This window comes from Daldinia decipiens (assembly GCF_022478715.1).
Source record: "Daldinia decipiens strain CBS 113046 unplaced genomic scaffold F4813scaffold_1, whole genome shotgun sequence".
Taxonomy (NCBI): domain Eukaryota; kingdom Fungi; phylum Ascomycota; class Sordariomycetes; order Xylariales; family Hypoxylaceae; genus Daldinia; species Daldinia decipiens.
In genome coordinates this window covers 459,512-475,259 of record NW_026054544.1, presented here as the reverse complement: position 1 = coordinate 475,259, position 15,748 = coordinate 459,512, and the positions used below count along the sequence as shown (strand labels likewise).

General features: G+C 47.2%; 4 protein-coding genes across 4 annotated transcripts; 3 read left to right on the top strand and 1 right to left on the bottom strand.

Moving 5' to 3' along the window:
• Nucleotides 1-4,878: 4,878 nt before the first annotated feature.
• On the top strand, nt 4,879-5,769 carry F4813DRAFT_384251 (uncharacterized protein; the record flags this gene model as incomplete). The annotated part of the gene is made up of 1 exon (XM_049246054.1): nt 4,879-5,769. One exon carries the CDS (start codon nt 4,879-4,881, stop codon nt 5,767-5,769), a length of 891 nt encoding a protein of 296 aa, XP_049104633.1.
• A 771-nt stretch (nt 5,770-6,540) lies between these two features.
• F4813DRAFT_341490 (acetyl-CoA synthetase-like protein) lies at nt 6,541-9,248 on the top strand. Its single transcript, XM_049241302.1, has 6 exons — nt 6,541-7,090; nt 7,149-7,665; nt 7,723-7,886; nt 7,936-8,436; nt 8,489-8,578; nt 8,630-9,248. Exons 1-6 carry the CDS (start codon nt 6,715-6,717, stop codon nt 9,070-9,072), a joined length of 2,091 nt encoding a protein of 696 aa, XP_049104632.1. The 5' UTR covers nt 6,541-6,714; the 3' UTR covers nt 9,073-9,248.
• Nucleotides 9,249-10,202: 954 nt separating this feature from the next.
• On the top strand, nt 10,203-12,608 carry F4813DRAFT_394833 (glutathione synthetase ATP-binding domain-like protein; the record flags this gene model as incomplete). The annotated part of the gene is made up of 4 exons (XM_049247617.1): nt 10,203-10,242; nt 10,417-11,153; nt 11,300-12,368; nt 12,445-12,608. 4 exons carry the CDS (start codon nt 10,203-10,205, stop codon nt 12,606-12,608), a joined length of 2,010 nt encoding a protein of 669 aa, XP_049104631.1.
• Nucleotides 12,609-12,872: 264 nt separating this feature from the next.
• F4813DRAFT_341487 (MFS general substrate transporter) lies at nt 12,873-15,313 on the bottom strand. The gene is made up of 6 exons (XM_049241301.1): nt 14,749-15,313; nt 14,673-14,691; nt 14,597-14,610; nt 13,869-14,490; nt 13,666-13,814; nt 12,873-13,615 (listed from the first exon to the last, which is right to left on the bottom strand). The coding sequence occupies exons 1-6, from the start codon at nt 15,040-15,042 to the stop codon at nt 13,154-13,156; spliced, it is 1,560 nt and encodes a 519-aa protein (XP_049104630.1). The 5' UTR covers nt 15,043-15,313; the 3' UTR covers nt 12,873-13,153.
• Nucleotides 15,314-15,748: the final 435 nt, after the last annotated feature.

Below are 15,748 nucleotides of genomic sequence, written 5' to 3'. Positions count from 1 at the left end.
CCTATCTACCCCGTTGTTGCGGAGTATACGTATCAACGGTATTAACGGTATTAACAGCTGAAATTTAACCCTCGAGGTCTAGCTAAGCTGCGAAGAACCGAGCCTTATAGCTTACAATTTCGTTTAGTTAGCCTACAGGTACCTAACAAATCCAACTATTTAAATTCTCTTGACACGGACAGTCGACTGCTACCGCACGCATAGGATCTCTGGTGCCGTTCAACGAGATTGGCGAAGAGTTTCACCCTTGTTGGAGGTACATATATATGTAATTAATAGCTACCACACCGTACGAGATATATTCAAACAAGATATTCACTTCCATCTAGCACTCCACAAAGACCAAAAGGCCCGAGCTCCTTTCCACCTTTCCACCTTTCCATCTTTCCATCTTTCCACATAACTAATACTTGTATGTAACTATGTACTATGGTTATCTTTCACCGCTATTTCGCTAAGAAGACCATATCCATGTCCAGATCTTATTAACTAAACACCCCTCTCTTTTCAACCTCCCCTCTCACTTCTCATCCTTGTCGCCGTAAATCCCTGCCGATGCTCCATCGCGCTTGTCCGATGATCGCCGGCTATTGGTTTCCTTATCCCTTTCCCTTTTTGGAACGCCAAATACAGAGAGATTTTACATGGTATGTATTTACGACTATATTTTCCAAAGTTGTAGCCTGTTTTAGATCCCATGGCTTTCACGTGGTGGTGGCTGGTTTGAAGCAAATAGTTTCAAATCTTGTCTCTTCGAAGGCGTCTTATCTTACTTGGCCTTGCAAATCATGTCCTGTACAATTAGGTCAAACCCGGGCCCACACAAGGTTTTCCGAGCAGCTCGTCGGTCTGCTAGTTGAGACCTTCAGACCTTGCTTAACCTGCCTTTCCCGTCACTGTTCACGAGTGTCCTCTCAGACCCAGACTCATACGATGTATAGAGGTCACAGGAGCAACAAGTGTCTGAGCACTTGGGATATTACATACAACTACATATGCACTAACTACGCTTTGTTACGTATAACGCGAGGACTGTGGAATATAACGTATATAATAAAGATGCACTGTACATATATCTCTGCAGATCCCTTCCATCTAACCCTGTGTACTTCTTTCTTACATGGCTATCTAAGCAATCACCGAGGGAGTCGATCTCCGTAAGAAATACATACTTACGTTTATCTTTCATCCAAGTACCTATGTATGTAGGCATTCTTAACGTTAACAATGAGTAAAAGCGTGATCGTCAACAAGGATTTTTGACGGACTTGCCTGTGCGTATCGCTATTCTTATCCTCAAGCATCGACATCTCACGATGTACCATACTCAACTCAAATCGCAACCTTACCAAACGTCAATGCTATATATTGCAAGTGCACTACGTATGCTGCACCAGCGATCCCTAGTACATATCAAGTATGTATTCATGTCTATAAAAGGGGCCACCGTTGATCTGAAAATCAATCTTACATCGTGCATGCACCGTGGGAAGCACCCCTGATGCTATATCTCCTCTGGAATGGTTAGGGATCGCATCCAGCTACATACGGTACCGTGGATGCTTACACAAGTGACAAGTACTGGTGATGTACGTAGCATTAGGTACCGTAGTGTACATATGTATGTACGGCGCGGCATGGTATGACTACAGCACATAACCGCACTCACATATCTAGCGGGAAAAGTGAACAGGGGGTTGGAGACAAGCAATTGGTGCCGCTGATATCCTCTTCCCCCTAATAATTCTTCAAGAAACCATGTCGGTAACAAGACGTACTACATATGTAGATATCAACCATAGCAGAAGACTTGCAAAAGAAGGCCACTTTCAGCTTATAGGACAGCTACGGTATGGCAGAACAATCTTCTCTAGCGGCCCGTGCTTGTAAGCCGTTCGACGTTTTCATACGGCCCTCCTCTGGTAAGATGAAAGCAATTCGTCCTCGGGTATCAAATCTGCAAATCAGCCAGGAATCTTCAGCCCCCTACATCCCTTTCAAGTTACAAAGGTTACAAAAATTACAATACCCAGCCACCCCACGTAACAAGCAAAGGCAAGCAAGCGGGCATGCGTGAGGAGCATCCCGTCTCCGCTGCCGCCGCGGCACCAAAGCAGGTAGTTGTTAGCCAAGCAGGAAGCAGAAGCAAGTATGATCCGCATATGTAGGATAGTGACAATCTATGCCTGTCAGTATTAGATTCTGTATACCCTCCCGCACCACAAGCACGCTCTCTATTTATGAGTATTTGAAGGCTTGGTCTCGACTCGATATTTCCGTCTACCCCATGTCACGTCGACATTTTTGCCCCCCATTGTTGTGGAGAGCATCAAACCCCCACTAGTATACCGACATCATCAATGCTCAGCGAGTTAAGATGTTAGAATTGTAGTGTATTCCCGTCAGAGCCCAAGTACCTCGTAACGGAATTGGCGATGGGGCCGAGTACCGGCAGGACGAAAGAAAATAAGAACCGAATCCGGAACTCCTGCTTGGTCCCCGAATCACATTTACGACTGCTAAATTTACCAAAAATTAAATATCCTCTAGACCGACAAGTTTCAGGGGTTCAAAACAGTCCACTGATTACTGTACAATACAGGCGAGTCAATGTTTCTATCTTGAGGAGTGAATATTAACTCCGGGTCGTAACGTAGCCGGGGGTTCGGCTCAAGTTTAGGCAAGCCCAAGGCCCAGCTTTCTCGAGGAATTCCTAACCACGACGACCCTATATCGGATCTTTGACCACCCAATTGCCAGGCACACTGGGCAATTTCTTTAAAACACTACGGCACATTGGCCGCGACCCAACAGAAAGGCCACTGCAACGTAGCCCAGAGAAGCAGGGAAAGGAAGAGCAAGGTCGCGCGTCTACACTAAGGAAGCAGAGAGGGTGGCAATTGTTCATGCCGGTAAAACATAAAAACGCTGCGGCTGCACAGGATGGAGGAGGGCACGGGTCGGAAATGTAACCCGACTCGATAGTGTTGAATCAATAGCACCCCCATCCAACCGTGACCCCAAAGTGGATAAGCAACACGACATAGCAAATACAGATACAACAGATACAACAGATACAACAGATACAACAGATACAACAGATACAGCAGATACAGCAGATACAACAAGAACGGCGGCGGCCCCAATCGCCAGGCTGCATGAACGCCTAGCATGGGGTCCAGCATTCGCCGCCGAGCGTACCGTACCCTCTAAGTAAGGTATAAGTAAGGTACACGATGAAATCTTGAGGCCTAGATTTTGTAGACATGCTACCCCGGGTCCTAGAGGATTTGCAGCCTCAATCCAAGCCCGTAAGCAGTAATCAACGGTCTGTTAGACCTAAGACTCGGCATATACGCATATACGTACATACATACACCGCGCACATACCTACAGACTACATGATGTGGGAAGCAAGGAGGGAGCTCCCGCTTGTGCAGATGACAATCGGGGGTTGTATCATCAGCCTCCGATGACATGACGAAAGGAAGAGAAAAAGTGAGCTGTCAGCATCTAAAGCGGTTAGTGTTCCAAGTTGGTCTACGGCTTCGTCTTCCTAGCCCAATGATGTGCGTCAATCTTCTCTACGAAGAACATCCGCATCGCCTAGACCCGGGAGGGTACCATCGAAAATCGTACCTAAGCTTCAGCTCCCTTCCCCCAAGACTGCAACGAAAGAGGGTTGCATAAGAAGCGATGACGGGAGATATGGTGGGCTACTTGCATGAGGATGTGCGGGGGACAGGAAATCGAACCGGGACCGATCCCATCGCATCGCGAGACAAGCAGGGCAGGTAAAAAAAAAGCAGGTAGGGGTTTTATGCTGCCTTTGGACGTGTGTGGATGTGTGGATGTGTGGATGTATGGCCCTGCTGCCTCGTCCAAGCTAGACCAGGGTCTGTCATTCTGTCATTCATTGCATTGTTCAAAAGGTAAGCTCGAGGGGTGCCAACCAGCAAGTCGAAGTGCCGACCTCGTGACTTTGGAGAGATCCTTCAATTCAATCTGACAAGTTCCATCCTCCTCCTAGCCTCTAGGTAGGTAGGTAGGTAGGTAGGTAATAAATCCATCTCTACGACTGTAACCCGCGCTGGGCTGGGCACCAAAACAAGTATGCTCGGGCTTTTGGTTTCGAAACGCACCCACCCGATTGGCCCACCGAGGCGCCTCCGTCAGATGTCGTGATATGATGTCCTGTCGTCGGACGAATCCCGTAGCTCTGATAACCTTGACGTTGAACTTGTCTGCGCGATATCGTATGCGGGCTTGGCAGGACGTTGTTAAGAATGTCTATCATTTCAATTGAGGGTGTTGAACGAAAATAAAAATAAAATAGAGCAGACATATAATAATAAACAGCAACAGCAGCAGCAGCAGTAGCAGCAGCAGTTTAGTTACCTAAGGTTGACTTACCTAAGGCAATTTGCTTACCCTTTTGATTTTAGCATCTTGCTTACTCAAAATGCTGACTGCTCGATATATGTGCACATATACTAGGTACACATTCATTACATGCGTTCTTACTCAAAATATAGGCATCACGCCCGACTTACAAAACTTTCAAATAGTTCAAACTTTATAAATGTCCATGTTTCAATAAAATAAACGGGGCGTCACGTGTCACTGCCGGCATGTCCTCTGTTGTGTTGCCCGGCAGCTGGCCGGTAGCTCAAGGATTGGTTTCCCGTTAGCGTCGAGTCGAACGGAATGGGTTCAAGGTTTTAAGTCTATGGTCATTGTCTCACTTCAAAGGAAACAGCAACCCGTTGTGCGAGGGTACATTTTTGTTGCTTACCTTCACAATGACGTAGCAATCACGCGTTTTTTTCAACTTTAACTTCTCACAGTCTTCGTGTCACCCATTTTCTTTCATCCGCCATGTCGCCCCCGTCAAACACGTCGAAATCAGAAATACCCAAAACCGCAGAGCCTAGATATAGACAGGTGTTTGATTCCTGGAACTCGTCCGCTACCGGTCATCAACGCGCCGAAAATCACATAGGGAGAAGCATAGGATGGCGTCAGTCTCGGAGCTTGAAGCTGACGAGCCAGTTCAAAGGAGGTCCGGCCGGCGGATCGAGAGTATCAAACACAGTCGGTACTGGATCAAAAGACTGGGACCCTAAGCTGAAAGCTCTTGTCACGCCTGAGCTACGGTCACGCGCTAAGTGTTCCGTCAGGGATATGCTTGCCAAACCAGGAATCATGGCAACGAGCATGTTGTCGTCTACGTCTACGGCGCCAGACCCAAAATCTATACCAGATGTGAAGGTAGATGAAGGTAGCAGCGGGCTGACAGCCGAGGAAAAGCTGATGTCCCAGCGTAAAACCGAAGATGAAGCGCGAGAGACGGGAAAAGCGCAGCCAAGGAGGATTTTCGACGGTGTTGTGGTCTACATCAACGGTAGCACGCACCCCCTCATATCGGACCATAAGCTCAAGCACATCTTAGCGGAACACGGAGCTAGAACCTCGATCAATCTTGGACGACGGCAGGTAACTCACGTGATTTTAGGTAGACCAACCGGAGGGTCGAGGGGTGCTGGTGGAGGGTTAGCAGGAGGAAAATTGCAAAAAGAAATCCAGAAGGTTGGTGGTTGCGGGATGAAGTTTGTGGGTGCCGGGTGGATTCTTGAGAGCATTAAAGCGGGCAAACGACTTCCCGAGGCGAGGTTCAGCAATTTGAAGATGGCGTCTAAGGGTCAGCAGAGCGTATATGGTTTATATTCGACGCCCAAGATACCTGCGGAGAAATCCACATCCGAATAGGCGTGCCGTGCCCAACGTCACCAACAGAGGTTGACAAATTTACGACGCTGCTCGCTATGACCTAGGCCACGGTCAATGGATTGGTTGCATTCAGGGTTTACAACATTACACATTGCATTATGAGATACATGAGGTTGGTTACTTTGCATGATACATCAGCATAAAGCATCAATTGCATGAGTGGTCGGGGGTCGGGGGTCGGTATGTACTCGGGCGGGCCACCGGGAGCTTTCAATAGTTTTGGTCCACGGTTACATGGAGTCGGGGAATTGCCGGTCGGTTTGTCGTAATTTCAGATTCGGTCCCTTGAATTGCAACATCATGGACGTTGACATGGCGTCCGTCCCATAAGGCCGGTTCGCAAATTGCCAATCCGGTCATGTTGCAATAAAATCTTTATTTACCTTATCGTTTAATTTGATGCGCCGTGAGGGTAGGCTCATACATCCCGTATCTTGATTCTCACAGACAAACATCTCAGGTCTTACCGTCATGTCATATCTTCACTTCATAGTCGTTTTAACCTTAGAAAGAAACACGGTTATACGTGATGTTCTCGCAAACAGTTGTCTCGACTCGGTACAAATGGAGTTTACCGAGGATGTGGCTTGGACGTGCGTTCATTACCCCAGACTCCAGAGCAATCTTATTTGAGGAGAAGTGATTGACAGGTATCACAGTACGGCCGTTGCCCCGCGGGGTATCTTAGTACCGGTCTTACTAAACAGTACCCCTTTTATAAGGAAGGAAGCCGTAATAAGCATTATAAGTTATCATAGTAAACTTATAATATCTAGTCAGTTTAGTTAGATAACTAGGTCAATGCTACTAAAACTTTTATATAATATCATTCAAAAGTGGTTAATAAGCTCACTAACCTAGTTAACTAGAAATTGTTCAAGTTTCATGCTTTAAGTTTCGAGATCGTCACGGGAACTTGAAACAATGAGCCATCCGCAAGACGAGGTTCACCGCCGTTCGCTGGAGAATCCCGAGGCATTCTGGGGCCGCCATGCTGAAAAGCTGTATTGGCACAAGAAGCCAGATGCGGTCATAACCAAGACGACGAGGAAACTCAAAAGCGGATTGGAATATCCTCATTGGGAATGGTTCTCGGGCGGTAAAATATCAACATGTTTTAACTGCGTTGATAGGCACGTCCTCGCTGGTAATGGCCACCGGCCTGCCATCTTTTATGATAGCCCCGTTACCAAGACGAAGGCTACCATCACTTATGCGCAACTGCTCGATCAGGTTGAGGTCACGGCTGGTGCTCTGAGAGAAGAAGGCGTTAAGAAGGGGGATGTTGTGTTGGTTTATAGTTCGCTTACCCCATTACCTTTTGTCGTCATAATAACAGTATGGCTGACAGTATTTAGTGCCGATGATACCAACCGCTCTCATTGGAATTCTCGCCATTAACCGGCTTGGGGCGATCCATGCTGTTGTGTTTGGCGGCTTTGCCGCAGCGTCTCTAGCCCAGCGCATTGACGCGTCCAGACCTGTAGCTATCTTGACGGCTTCATGCGGAATCGATGGAGCCAAACCACCCATGAGCTACAAGCCTTTTATCTCGGAAGCTATCAGACTATCCAGTCATAAGCCAAGTCGTGTCATAGTCTGGCAACGAGATGAACTGCGATGGGACAATCTCAACAAAGCAGCTGGCGAGCGTAATTGGTTCAAGATGGTGCGCAGCTGTAAAGCGAGAGGCGTGAGAGCCGATTGCGTGCCTGTTGGCGCTACCGATGCGATTTATATAATCTACACCAGTGGAACAACAGGCTCGCCAAAAGGTGTTGTCCGTCAAGCAGGTGGTCATGCGGTTGGACTACACCTTTCGATAAGCTATTTATTTGGCGTTCGTGGACCTGGGGATGTGATGTTCACGGCAAGGTGAGTTATATCTCAACGGAACTCGACCACTGGTAAATATTAACACTTGAATTGAAGCGATATAGGTTGGGTAGTAGGCCACTCCTACATCATATATGCCCCTCTTCTTATCGGGGCCGCCACAGTCCTCTTCGAGGGGAAGCCTATCGGAACACCTGATAGTTCGACTCTCTGGCGCATTATACAGGATTATAAAGTGACGAACCTGTTCACTGCTCCAAGTAGGTCCCGCTTGAGAATATATTTGAGTTATCTTTCTGACGATTTCAGCTGCTCTTCGAGCTATCAAGAGAGACGATCCAGAAAACAAGTTTCTCAAGCGGATAGGTGAACAGGGTGGCCTTAAAAGCCTCAAGGCGCTTTTCCTTGCGGGTGAGAGGTCAGAGCCCTCAATAGTAACGATGTATGACGACCTTGTACAACGGTATGGCGCCCCCGGCGCTACCGTAGTGGACAATTGGTGGTCGTCAGAGTCCGGATCACCAATGTCGGGCATCTGTTTAGCTCCACACGTAGGAGATACTAAAGGTACCATAAGCAAAAATTATAAACGATTATCGATTAAACCGGGAAGCGCCGGAAAGGCGATGCCAGGGTTTGACGTCAGGGTGGTGGATGATAATGGAAACGAGGTAAAGAGGGGGAAGATGGGCAACATTGTTCTGGCGATTCCATTGGCCCCGACGGGTTTCACAACGTTGTGGGAAGATGAGGAAAGATTTTATCATGGCTATCTAAAAAGGTTTAGCGGAAAATGGGTTGACACTGGCGGTAGGTCTTTCGTATATGCTTGAGAGTCATTCGCTAACCACAAGTTTGACAGATGCCGGCATGATAGATGATTATGGGTACATCAGCATCATGAGTCGGAGTGATGACTTGATTAATACAGCCGGTCATCGGCTTTCGACTGGTAAGTCATCTCGCCCTTGAAATGAGGTCTATACTAAAGCGAAGTGGCTAGGTTCTATCGAGCAGGCAATAACAAGCCACCCTCTAGTCGCAGAAGCCTGTGTAGTCGGCATCCCAGACTCTTTGAAAGGCCAGCTTCCTTTCGCCTTCATAACCTTATCGGTGCCTGATCATCCTACGTCCGCTGTGCCAGATAAAAACCTTTATGGTGAGATCCAGAAACTTGTTCGAAGCCAGATCGGAGGTATCGCAACGCTTGGGGGCATAATCCAGGGCAAGGGAATGATCCCAAAGACGCGATCGGGCAAGACGTTGCGAAGAGTTCTAAGGGAACTAGTTGAAAATGCGGTTCATGACGAACTTGACAACGAAGTCCAATATCCGGCCACCATTGAGGACGCGTCGGTGGTCAATGTAGCAAAATCCAAGGTCATAGAATATTTTGAGCATAAAGGGGAAGCGCATAAAGCGATCGAGGCAAGGGCTAAGTTGTAGACGATCCGTTCCGGTTAAGCCATATCCCTCGACAATGCTTGCCACTATGTACTTCTATTTCTGCTTCGGTTGTTTCAAGCTAGAAGGTAGCAACTCGCGAGCACGTCGATTAGTAGTATATATTCAGGTAGCTTTCGTGTTCAAGTTCAAATATAATAAGCCGTCGTTGAGGTCCTAGATTTCAAAGCAACGACACGAACCTTCTAGTAGTGACATCTACCTTTCCCCTAACAACAGCATCAAAACATGTTCGCTTACATGTACCTTGCTAGGACAATATACTCGAAACGTTCTTGTGTTTTTATCGAGTTGAACTCCGAGGCTAAAATATTATGATCTTTTTCTCTTCGTTTGGCTACCGTGTATGACCTTAGTCTATGAAATATTTCTCTCATCGGGACGGGCCACTTATTCTGATACCGCTCTTCCGAGTCCATATCACTCTAACCATATTTCCTAGGACATATGAACGGACCCAAATGGTCCCGGGAGATCGTAGAACGCGGGCGTTGAACAGGCCGAGGCTCGTAATTCCTTCGCATCATCTACTTGATATTTTTGCCTGCCAATCATAACGACAATACCCTCTATTCTAAAATAAAGCGAGCTGCATAAACAGTTTCCTCCGAGAAATCTAATTCAATATGTTTGGGGGCGTTCCATACGTGGGCTTTGAGTGTATAGGGTGGCGAGTAATATAGGCCCGCGCGCCTACGAGACTCGTGTACGAGACGAGGTAGCCGCGCAGTTCTATTCACAACCCATGTTGTTATTCAACTTCTACGTGCCACGCACGTCCCTAGAACGCCTCATATTTTCATTGTAAATGACTCAGCTTATGTATCGGGCTGTTATTTGACTACCGCAACAAGCTTCTCAATTAGGAAACTTATGTATAGCCTCAACGAATAGGACTACTTAGAACGCCGATGCAGGCTAAGGCAACACCGAAACGATATCGTTCTCCGCTATTCCTAACATGATACTGTGGTCTTGGGCTGGTGATAATGTATCCGTAAAGAGTAAAAGATGAAATCTGTGATAAAATTGGCAAAGGCATGAACAAAAGCTGAACTAATACCCCCCATAGCGCAAGCTGTCCGGTGGGATCATGAGCATCTTAGAATACCATGATAGCAGTATATAAGTTGGCTCTGCTCGCTGGCAACGGTAGACATTATCGAGTTCTCCAGTTCTATTAAGAAACAGTAAAGACCACAAAAGTGTTCCAGGCCAAGCCAACGTCTTCACGATGGTAGAAAGAGAAGTCACCATCTTCTGGAAAGATCACGGCAAGTTCTTCGTTTGAAACACATTACAGATATCAATACTAACATTTATTAGCTGCCTTTGCATGTCGTTGGACTACCTCACAAACCACCAAATGTGTCTCAGACGGCAGTACAGCATTGCAGACTATTGATGTTATCTTGTCGTTGAATCCAGCATTATCAAGCTCGGGGTTCGCACATCTTCCAGGAAAGAATGCCATCTGGATCCAAAGCGACAACAATGATATCGAGCCCGCCAGCGTGGAGTCCTTTGGCTCACGAGAAGCTTTCCATTTTCTCGTGAACTGCCTTCAAGCCACCGAATCGTCCAAGAAGAGACTCGTGAGACTTGTTACCCCTTTACAAAGAGGTACAGTTATCAGATCAGATATCATCCCTCTTCGACTTAAAGGTACCTTCGGTGTCGAACAGGTGGTGTCCTTCTTAACGCCGCTCCAGTCGCTTTCTGAGGAAGCCGTTTGCTTAGATGTGATTTCACTCCCTAAACTATTTCGTTCCTCTGCTGGAGCGATATTGCTACAGCAGTCATTCTCAGAGACCGATATGGATTCAGCAGTACCTATTGTACCTCCGGAATTCGAGGCTGAGTTTGAAAATAAGATGTCTCTGCCCTGGGTTTTACCGAGATCAACCACTCGGAAGCGACTTGTTCTCGTTGGCATTAGCTACCGCGCACCATCTCAGGGGTCATGGACCGTATATGCATGCGAAGCAGCCCGTGCCCTTGGAATTAACCTCGTCATCATTGACAAGCCTGGATGCTGGATCGAACGGAGCGAATATTCACAGGTATGTAGTTCGAACACATACCCCGATTTAGACCAAGTCCAGAAGTTGGATTTTCCAATACAGTTGAACCGGGAGCTGTTATCACCAGCATAACCCCAAATTCCCACAATGCATTAAAGAGATAGCTACTAACACCGGTGTTTAAGTGGTATGAGGCGTTCTTGCCTGCCGGTACTTGGTGGACGAACCCACCTGGCCACGACATGGCAGACCGTATCGTCGAGACAGTTAAGTCGTATGGCAAGAAGATCGACGGCATCGTTGCTTTTATAGATTCGTTTCAAGTTACGGTCAGCCGAGCAGCGGAGAAGCTTGGCCTCCCTCACCAGCCCGCCGAGTCGTATGAAATCGCAACCGACAAATATCAAGTGGGCGTTGCCGAAGGCCGTAATCCTTTTAATGGTTCGACAGCCGAAGAGGCGCTTGAATTTGCCTCGGCAGAGAATCTTTCATATCCCCTAATTCTCAAGCCACGCTTAGGTCTCAACTCAGAGGGGATCGTACGAGTGAACAACGCAGCAGAGATCCAAGCCGGGGTAGAAATGATACAAAAGACTTTCTTCAAATCATTCACGATGGAGAAGTACTGCGATGGCCCGGAAGTCGACGTTAATATGATCTTACTGGATGGCGACATACTCTTCTGCGAGATCTGCGACGACTTCCCAAAGCCGGGAGATCAGAGCGACATAACAGTTCCCGCTTCTCAAAGAAACTTCCTGGAGACGTACCTTGTCCATCCTTCCGCTCTTCCCTCTAATGAGCTTGAGGTACTTCAGAGTTCTATCAGCGCAAGGCTCCAGCGGATCGGAATTTCTAGTGGCGTTCTACACGTGGAAGCTCGAGTTCAGCAATCGTCTGTTGAATACCGCTCTGATAGTGGCTTTCTAGATTTACAGCCAATTGAAAAGGCGACAACATCTGCTCCCCCAACTCCTTGGATTTTAGAAATCAACCCGCGGCCTCCAGGATCCACTGCTAGTCGCATCGTCGAGTCAGTCTACGGAATCGATTATTTTGGCGTCGCGCTGTCCCTAGCCGTCGAGGATAAGGATCGAGCCAGATCACTATCCCTCCCATTCAAAAACGGCGCCCAGCACACCGGAGTACTCGTTTTCATTGGCGCTGATTTCGACGAAACCTGCGAAGGCATCTTTGATTCAGATGACATCTGCCGCGAATTGCTAGGCCGAAGACCTGACCTGGCGAAGAATAGTAAGTGCTATCTATAGTCACCATAAACTCTTCTATCGTGCAATATGAACATCAAAATACTGACGCTAGATACTAGTTAATCGCTACGGCTGTCTTGTGAAAAGGGGCCAGAAGGTCCCACACCCCAGTTCCGGAGCAAACACATTCATAGCTTACTTCAATGTGTTCTCGAAGTCAAGAAAGGAAGCACTAGAAGTTGCAGTTGAAGTGAGGAGGGAAGTCAGGTACTCATTCCGTTAAGTCAGCGCTGCGTTAAGTTAGCTTTGAAAGCTAGGTACCTATACGTGGATCTCTTTTATCACGCAGGGAAGATAGCTCTGTGAGCTTATGTCTGCCCTTTATGCATTTCCTATATTGAAAGACACTACTTAGATATAAATAGACAGGGAAAACTATAGAATATGACTATACAAAATAGATAAAATAAATACTTAAGTGATAATTACCTAGGCTATTTCAAATCGTATACATGTCCCGAGTAGGATCAGGCGAATTACATAAATAAGCTGGGAAGGTCAACAGTCGAAAACTCAACCATGTCACTTTGATATGCTTCGAATGACGTTAGAATTGGCTATGGCATAGTATATTTCCTGAAATACGAGCTGAGTAAGAACTCGTAAGTAAGTCTAGGACATACATACCTACCTAGGTACATAAGCCGTATCCCTGTGTAAAAGCTCGACCACGTCTTAATATTGAGCCAGTGGTGAGATACTTAGATATCGCTAACTTCTCATAGATATCATCTTTAATGAGGCCCTTTCCCCCGTATGGTGAGTACATCATAAACTATAAATAAACTCGGGGTTCTCCCGATCTGTCAAATCAAGAAATTCCTGCCCGTCTACCTTGGTATAGCCAGGACTAGCTCGGATAGCGGCCTTGATCTTGTTCTGACGCCTACACCAGAAATTGATAAAAACCAAAATCGCGAACGATACAACCATGCATACGAGGATCGTTATGTTGGCGTTGCGGTACTGCGGTGCATCGTTGGTCCGGAAGACTTGAGGGCCAATAATGTTACCTACACAGTAGGCAGTGAGATACATCGCCGCGACGGTGGTCTTCTTCGTCCATCCTGCCACATTCGTTGCGATAAGTCCTAGTAGGGCTACGAATCCCGTTGAAGCGGACTGATACAAGTAATAACCCGCAAGCCGGCCGCCACTGTTACTAAGTGGCAGGAGGAGGATAAGAAAGAGGCCCACCACTGACAGTAGGACGCCGGCAGCACCGAATAACTAAATCAGTCGTTAGCATTACCCGCAATGTACGGAACGGGATGTCTAACAATGCGGTTTTTGAATCGATCGCCAAAATGCCCAGCAACCAGGAGAGTGATGATCTGGATAGCGCCGCCGGGTGCTCCTAAAAGAAGGGATTCATTCGCTGAAAACCCAAATGAAACGATGAGTTGTGAGAAGTAATTTGATATCCCACCTGACCGGAAACATTAGCCTTGAGTTTCGAGTATAAGTGTCTTGGTAAACTCACCGTTAGGGATCGAGCAAATGGCACTGTTAAGCACGAATGCCCAGATCATAGGATCTGTAAGCGCTTCCTTACACTGATACCACTTGAAGTGCTTATTACCCACGCCCTGTTGATTGATGCGGATACGTTCGACGGCCATAATCCGCTCCTGCTGTGTCAAGAACCGGGCGTTCAGTTGACTGTCTGGCATGAGATATAAGAACAGGACGCCCATGAACGCCGTGAAGAAGCCAGTGACGAGGAAGACTAATTGCCACGACTTGATTAAGATAGGATGAGCCTCCGTGCCGACAGCAATGCCATAAGCTACAACGCCTCCCACGATTTGGCCCCAGCCGTTAAAGCTGAACCACCATGCCACTCTCGTGCCCTGCTCTTTTTTGGTATACCACTGGGACGTAAAGAGGGCAAAGCCGGGGCTAACGGCGGCCTCGAAAGCGCCGAGGAAGAACCTCACCGTCATTGCCGCGGCAAAATTCTTCACGGCTGCCATGCAGCAGAGAACGAGCCCCCACATTATTACGTTGAAGGCGGAATATTTCGCCAACGGCAACCGCTGGAGAAGACGATTTGTTGGCCATTCCCAGAAGAGATAGCCGAAGTAGAACATGGAAGCTATCCACTGTATGAAGGTAAGTATGGATTAAGTATGGATCCAACCAAGACCCTAAGGATGAGGCACTTGGGGGCTCTGGAATTGAATTCACTGGGAAGAGGAAATAGCTTACGGAATAGTCTTGACCTAAGATGAATGTTCGTCAATGATGGTCATGGATATATGCTGTCGGTTCCTAGAGAATTTACCTATGAGATTGATATCTGTCTGCGGAGAGCACACAATGTAAGTTTACGCCTTGACTTGAGTACGGGCTAATCTCACTTTGATCCCCATGATAGAGGCATACGACAAGGTAGTTTTGTCCAGATAGTTTAACCCGTAGACGACGCAAAGTAGGGGCATCAAATTACGATCGATCTTCTTCAATAGCCTCTTCTCATCCTCCGGGGTCAAAACTACAGCTTCTCTGGCTACGAGCTTCAACGCCTCATCCGGATCATTGTTAATTATGTGCTTGTTCATAGAGTCAATTCCGACAGTTTTGGATGGGTCGCTTGCTGTCTTTTCGACATCGGCCGACGAAGCCGTTGTGGATATTTGTTTGACCTCGGACATGGTTGGGACTCAAATTACATTACAATTTTCGTCTGCTAGTAGCAGCAATGAGGGGTTGATTAGATGGAAGTTTAAGATAGACGCTTGGTCTAAACAAGAAAGGCGACGAAGAACAATGATACTGACTGTCGGCTATCTTCGCTGATAAGCAGTTGCATGTGTGGCAATAGTTATCAAGGATATAAGTCGGGGTATAACCAATCAGGAAGAGCGTTGCTACGTTAGGTATGTAAATGAGGCCTGATGGTGCGAGCAGATCACAGCATCAAGCCTATTCAGCTTTTATAAAAGGTCACATATAAATCTCATACATTATACCGACAAATCTTCCTGCGCCAGCCGTAATTTAACCCCCGACCGAGACCCTCGGCGAAATAGACGCTGCAACCAGCAGAGGTCGGGGAGGCAGGCTATGTATATATGTATTTGAATATGTATTTGAATAACCAAGCCGCTTAAGCCACACGCACACACACACACACACACACACACACACACACACACGGCCTTATTGAATCCATCTTACGTATATTTGTCTTACGTATGTATACCTAAGTACCTCATATGCAGTACCTACATGCAATCCTAAGGCAGGTACCCGTCCGCCGCTGGGCTGCTTTTGGATGTAACCGACCCAAATCCTCCATATGCACGCACGCCCGTCACGTTGCGCCCTGATAGGGTTGGGCGGAAGCAATGTTGCAGT

What these genes read in the sequence shown, in the direction of transcription:
- F4813DRAFT_341487 (XM_049241301.1), bottom strand. Translation starts at nt 15,042, where the DNA reads ATGTCCGAGGTCAAACAAATATCCACAACGGCTTCGTCGGCCGATGTC. An exon ending in CATTTGCTCGATCCCTAACG is followed by an intron (nt 13,815 to 13,868) that starts GTGAGTTTACCA and finishes GTTTCCGGTCAG; the next exon opens with GTGGGATATCAAATTACTTC. An exon ending in ATCGATTCAAAAACCGCATT is followed by an intron (nt 13,616 to 13,665) that starts GTTAGACATCCC and finishes CGACTGATTTAG; the next exon opens with TTATTCGGTGCTGCCGGCGT.
- F4813DRAFT_341490 (XM_049241302.1), top strand. Translation starts at nt 6,715, where the DNA reads ATGAGCCATCCGCAAGACGAGGTTCACCGCCGTTCGCTGGAGAATCCC. An exon ending in GGATGTTGTGTTGGTTTATA is followed by an intron (nt 7,091 to 7,148) that starts GTTCGCTTACCC and finishes GACAGTATTTAG; the next exon opens with TGCCGATGATACCAACCGCT. An exon ending in GATGTGATGTTCACGGCAAG is followed by an intron (nt 7,666 to 7,722) that starts GTGAGTTATATC and finishes CTTGAATTGAAG; the next exon opens with CGATATAGGTTGGGTAGTAG.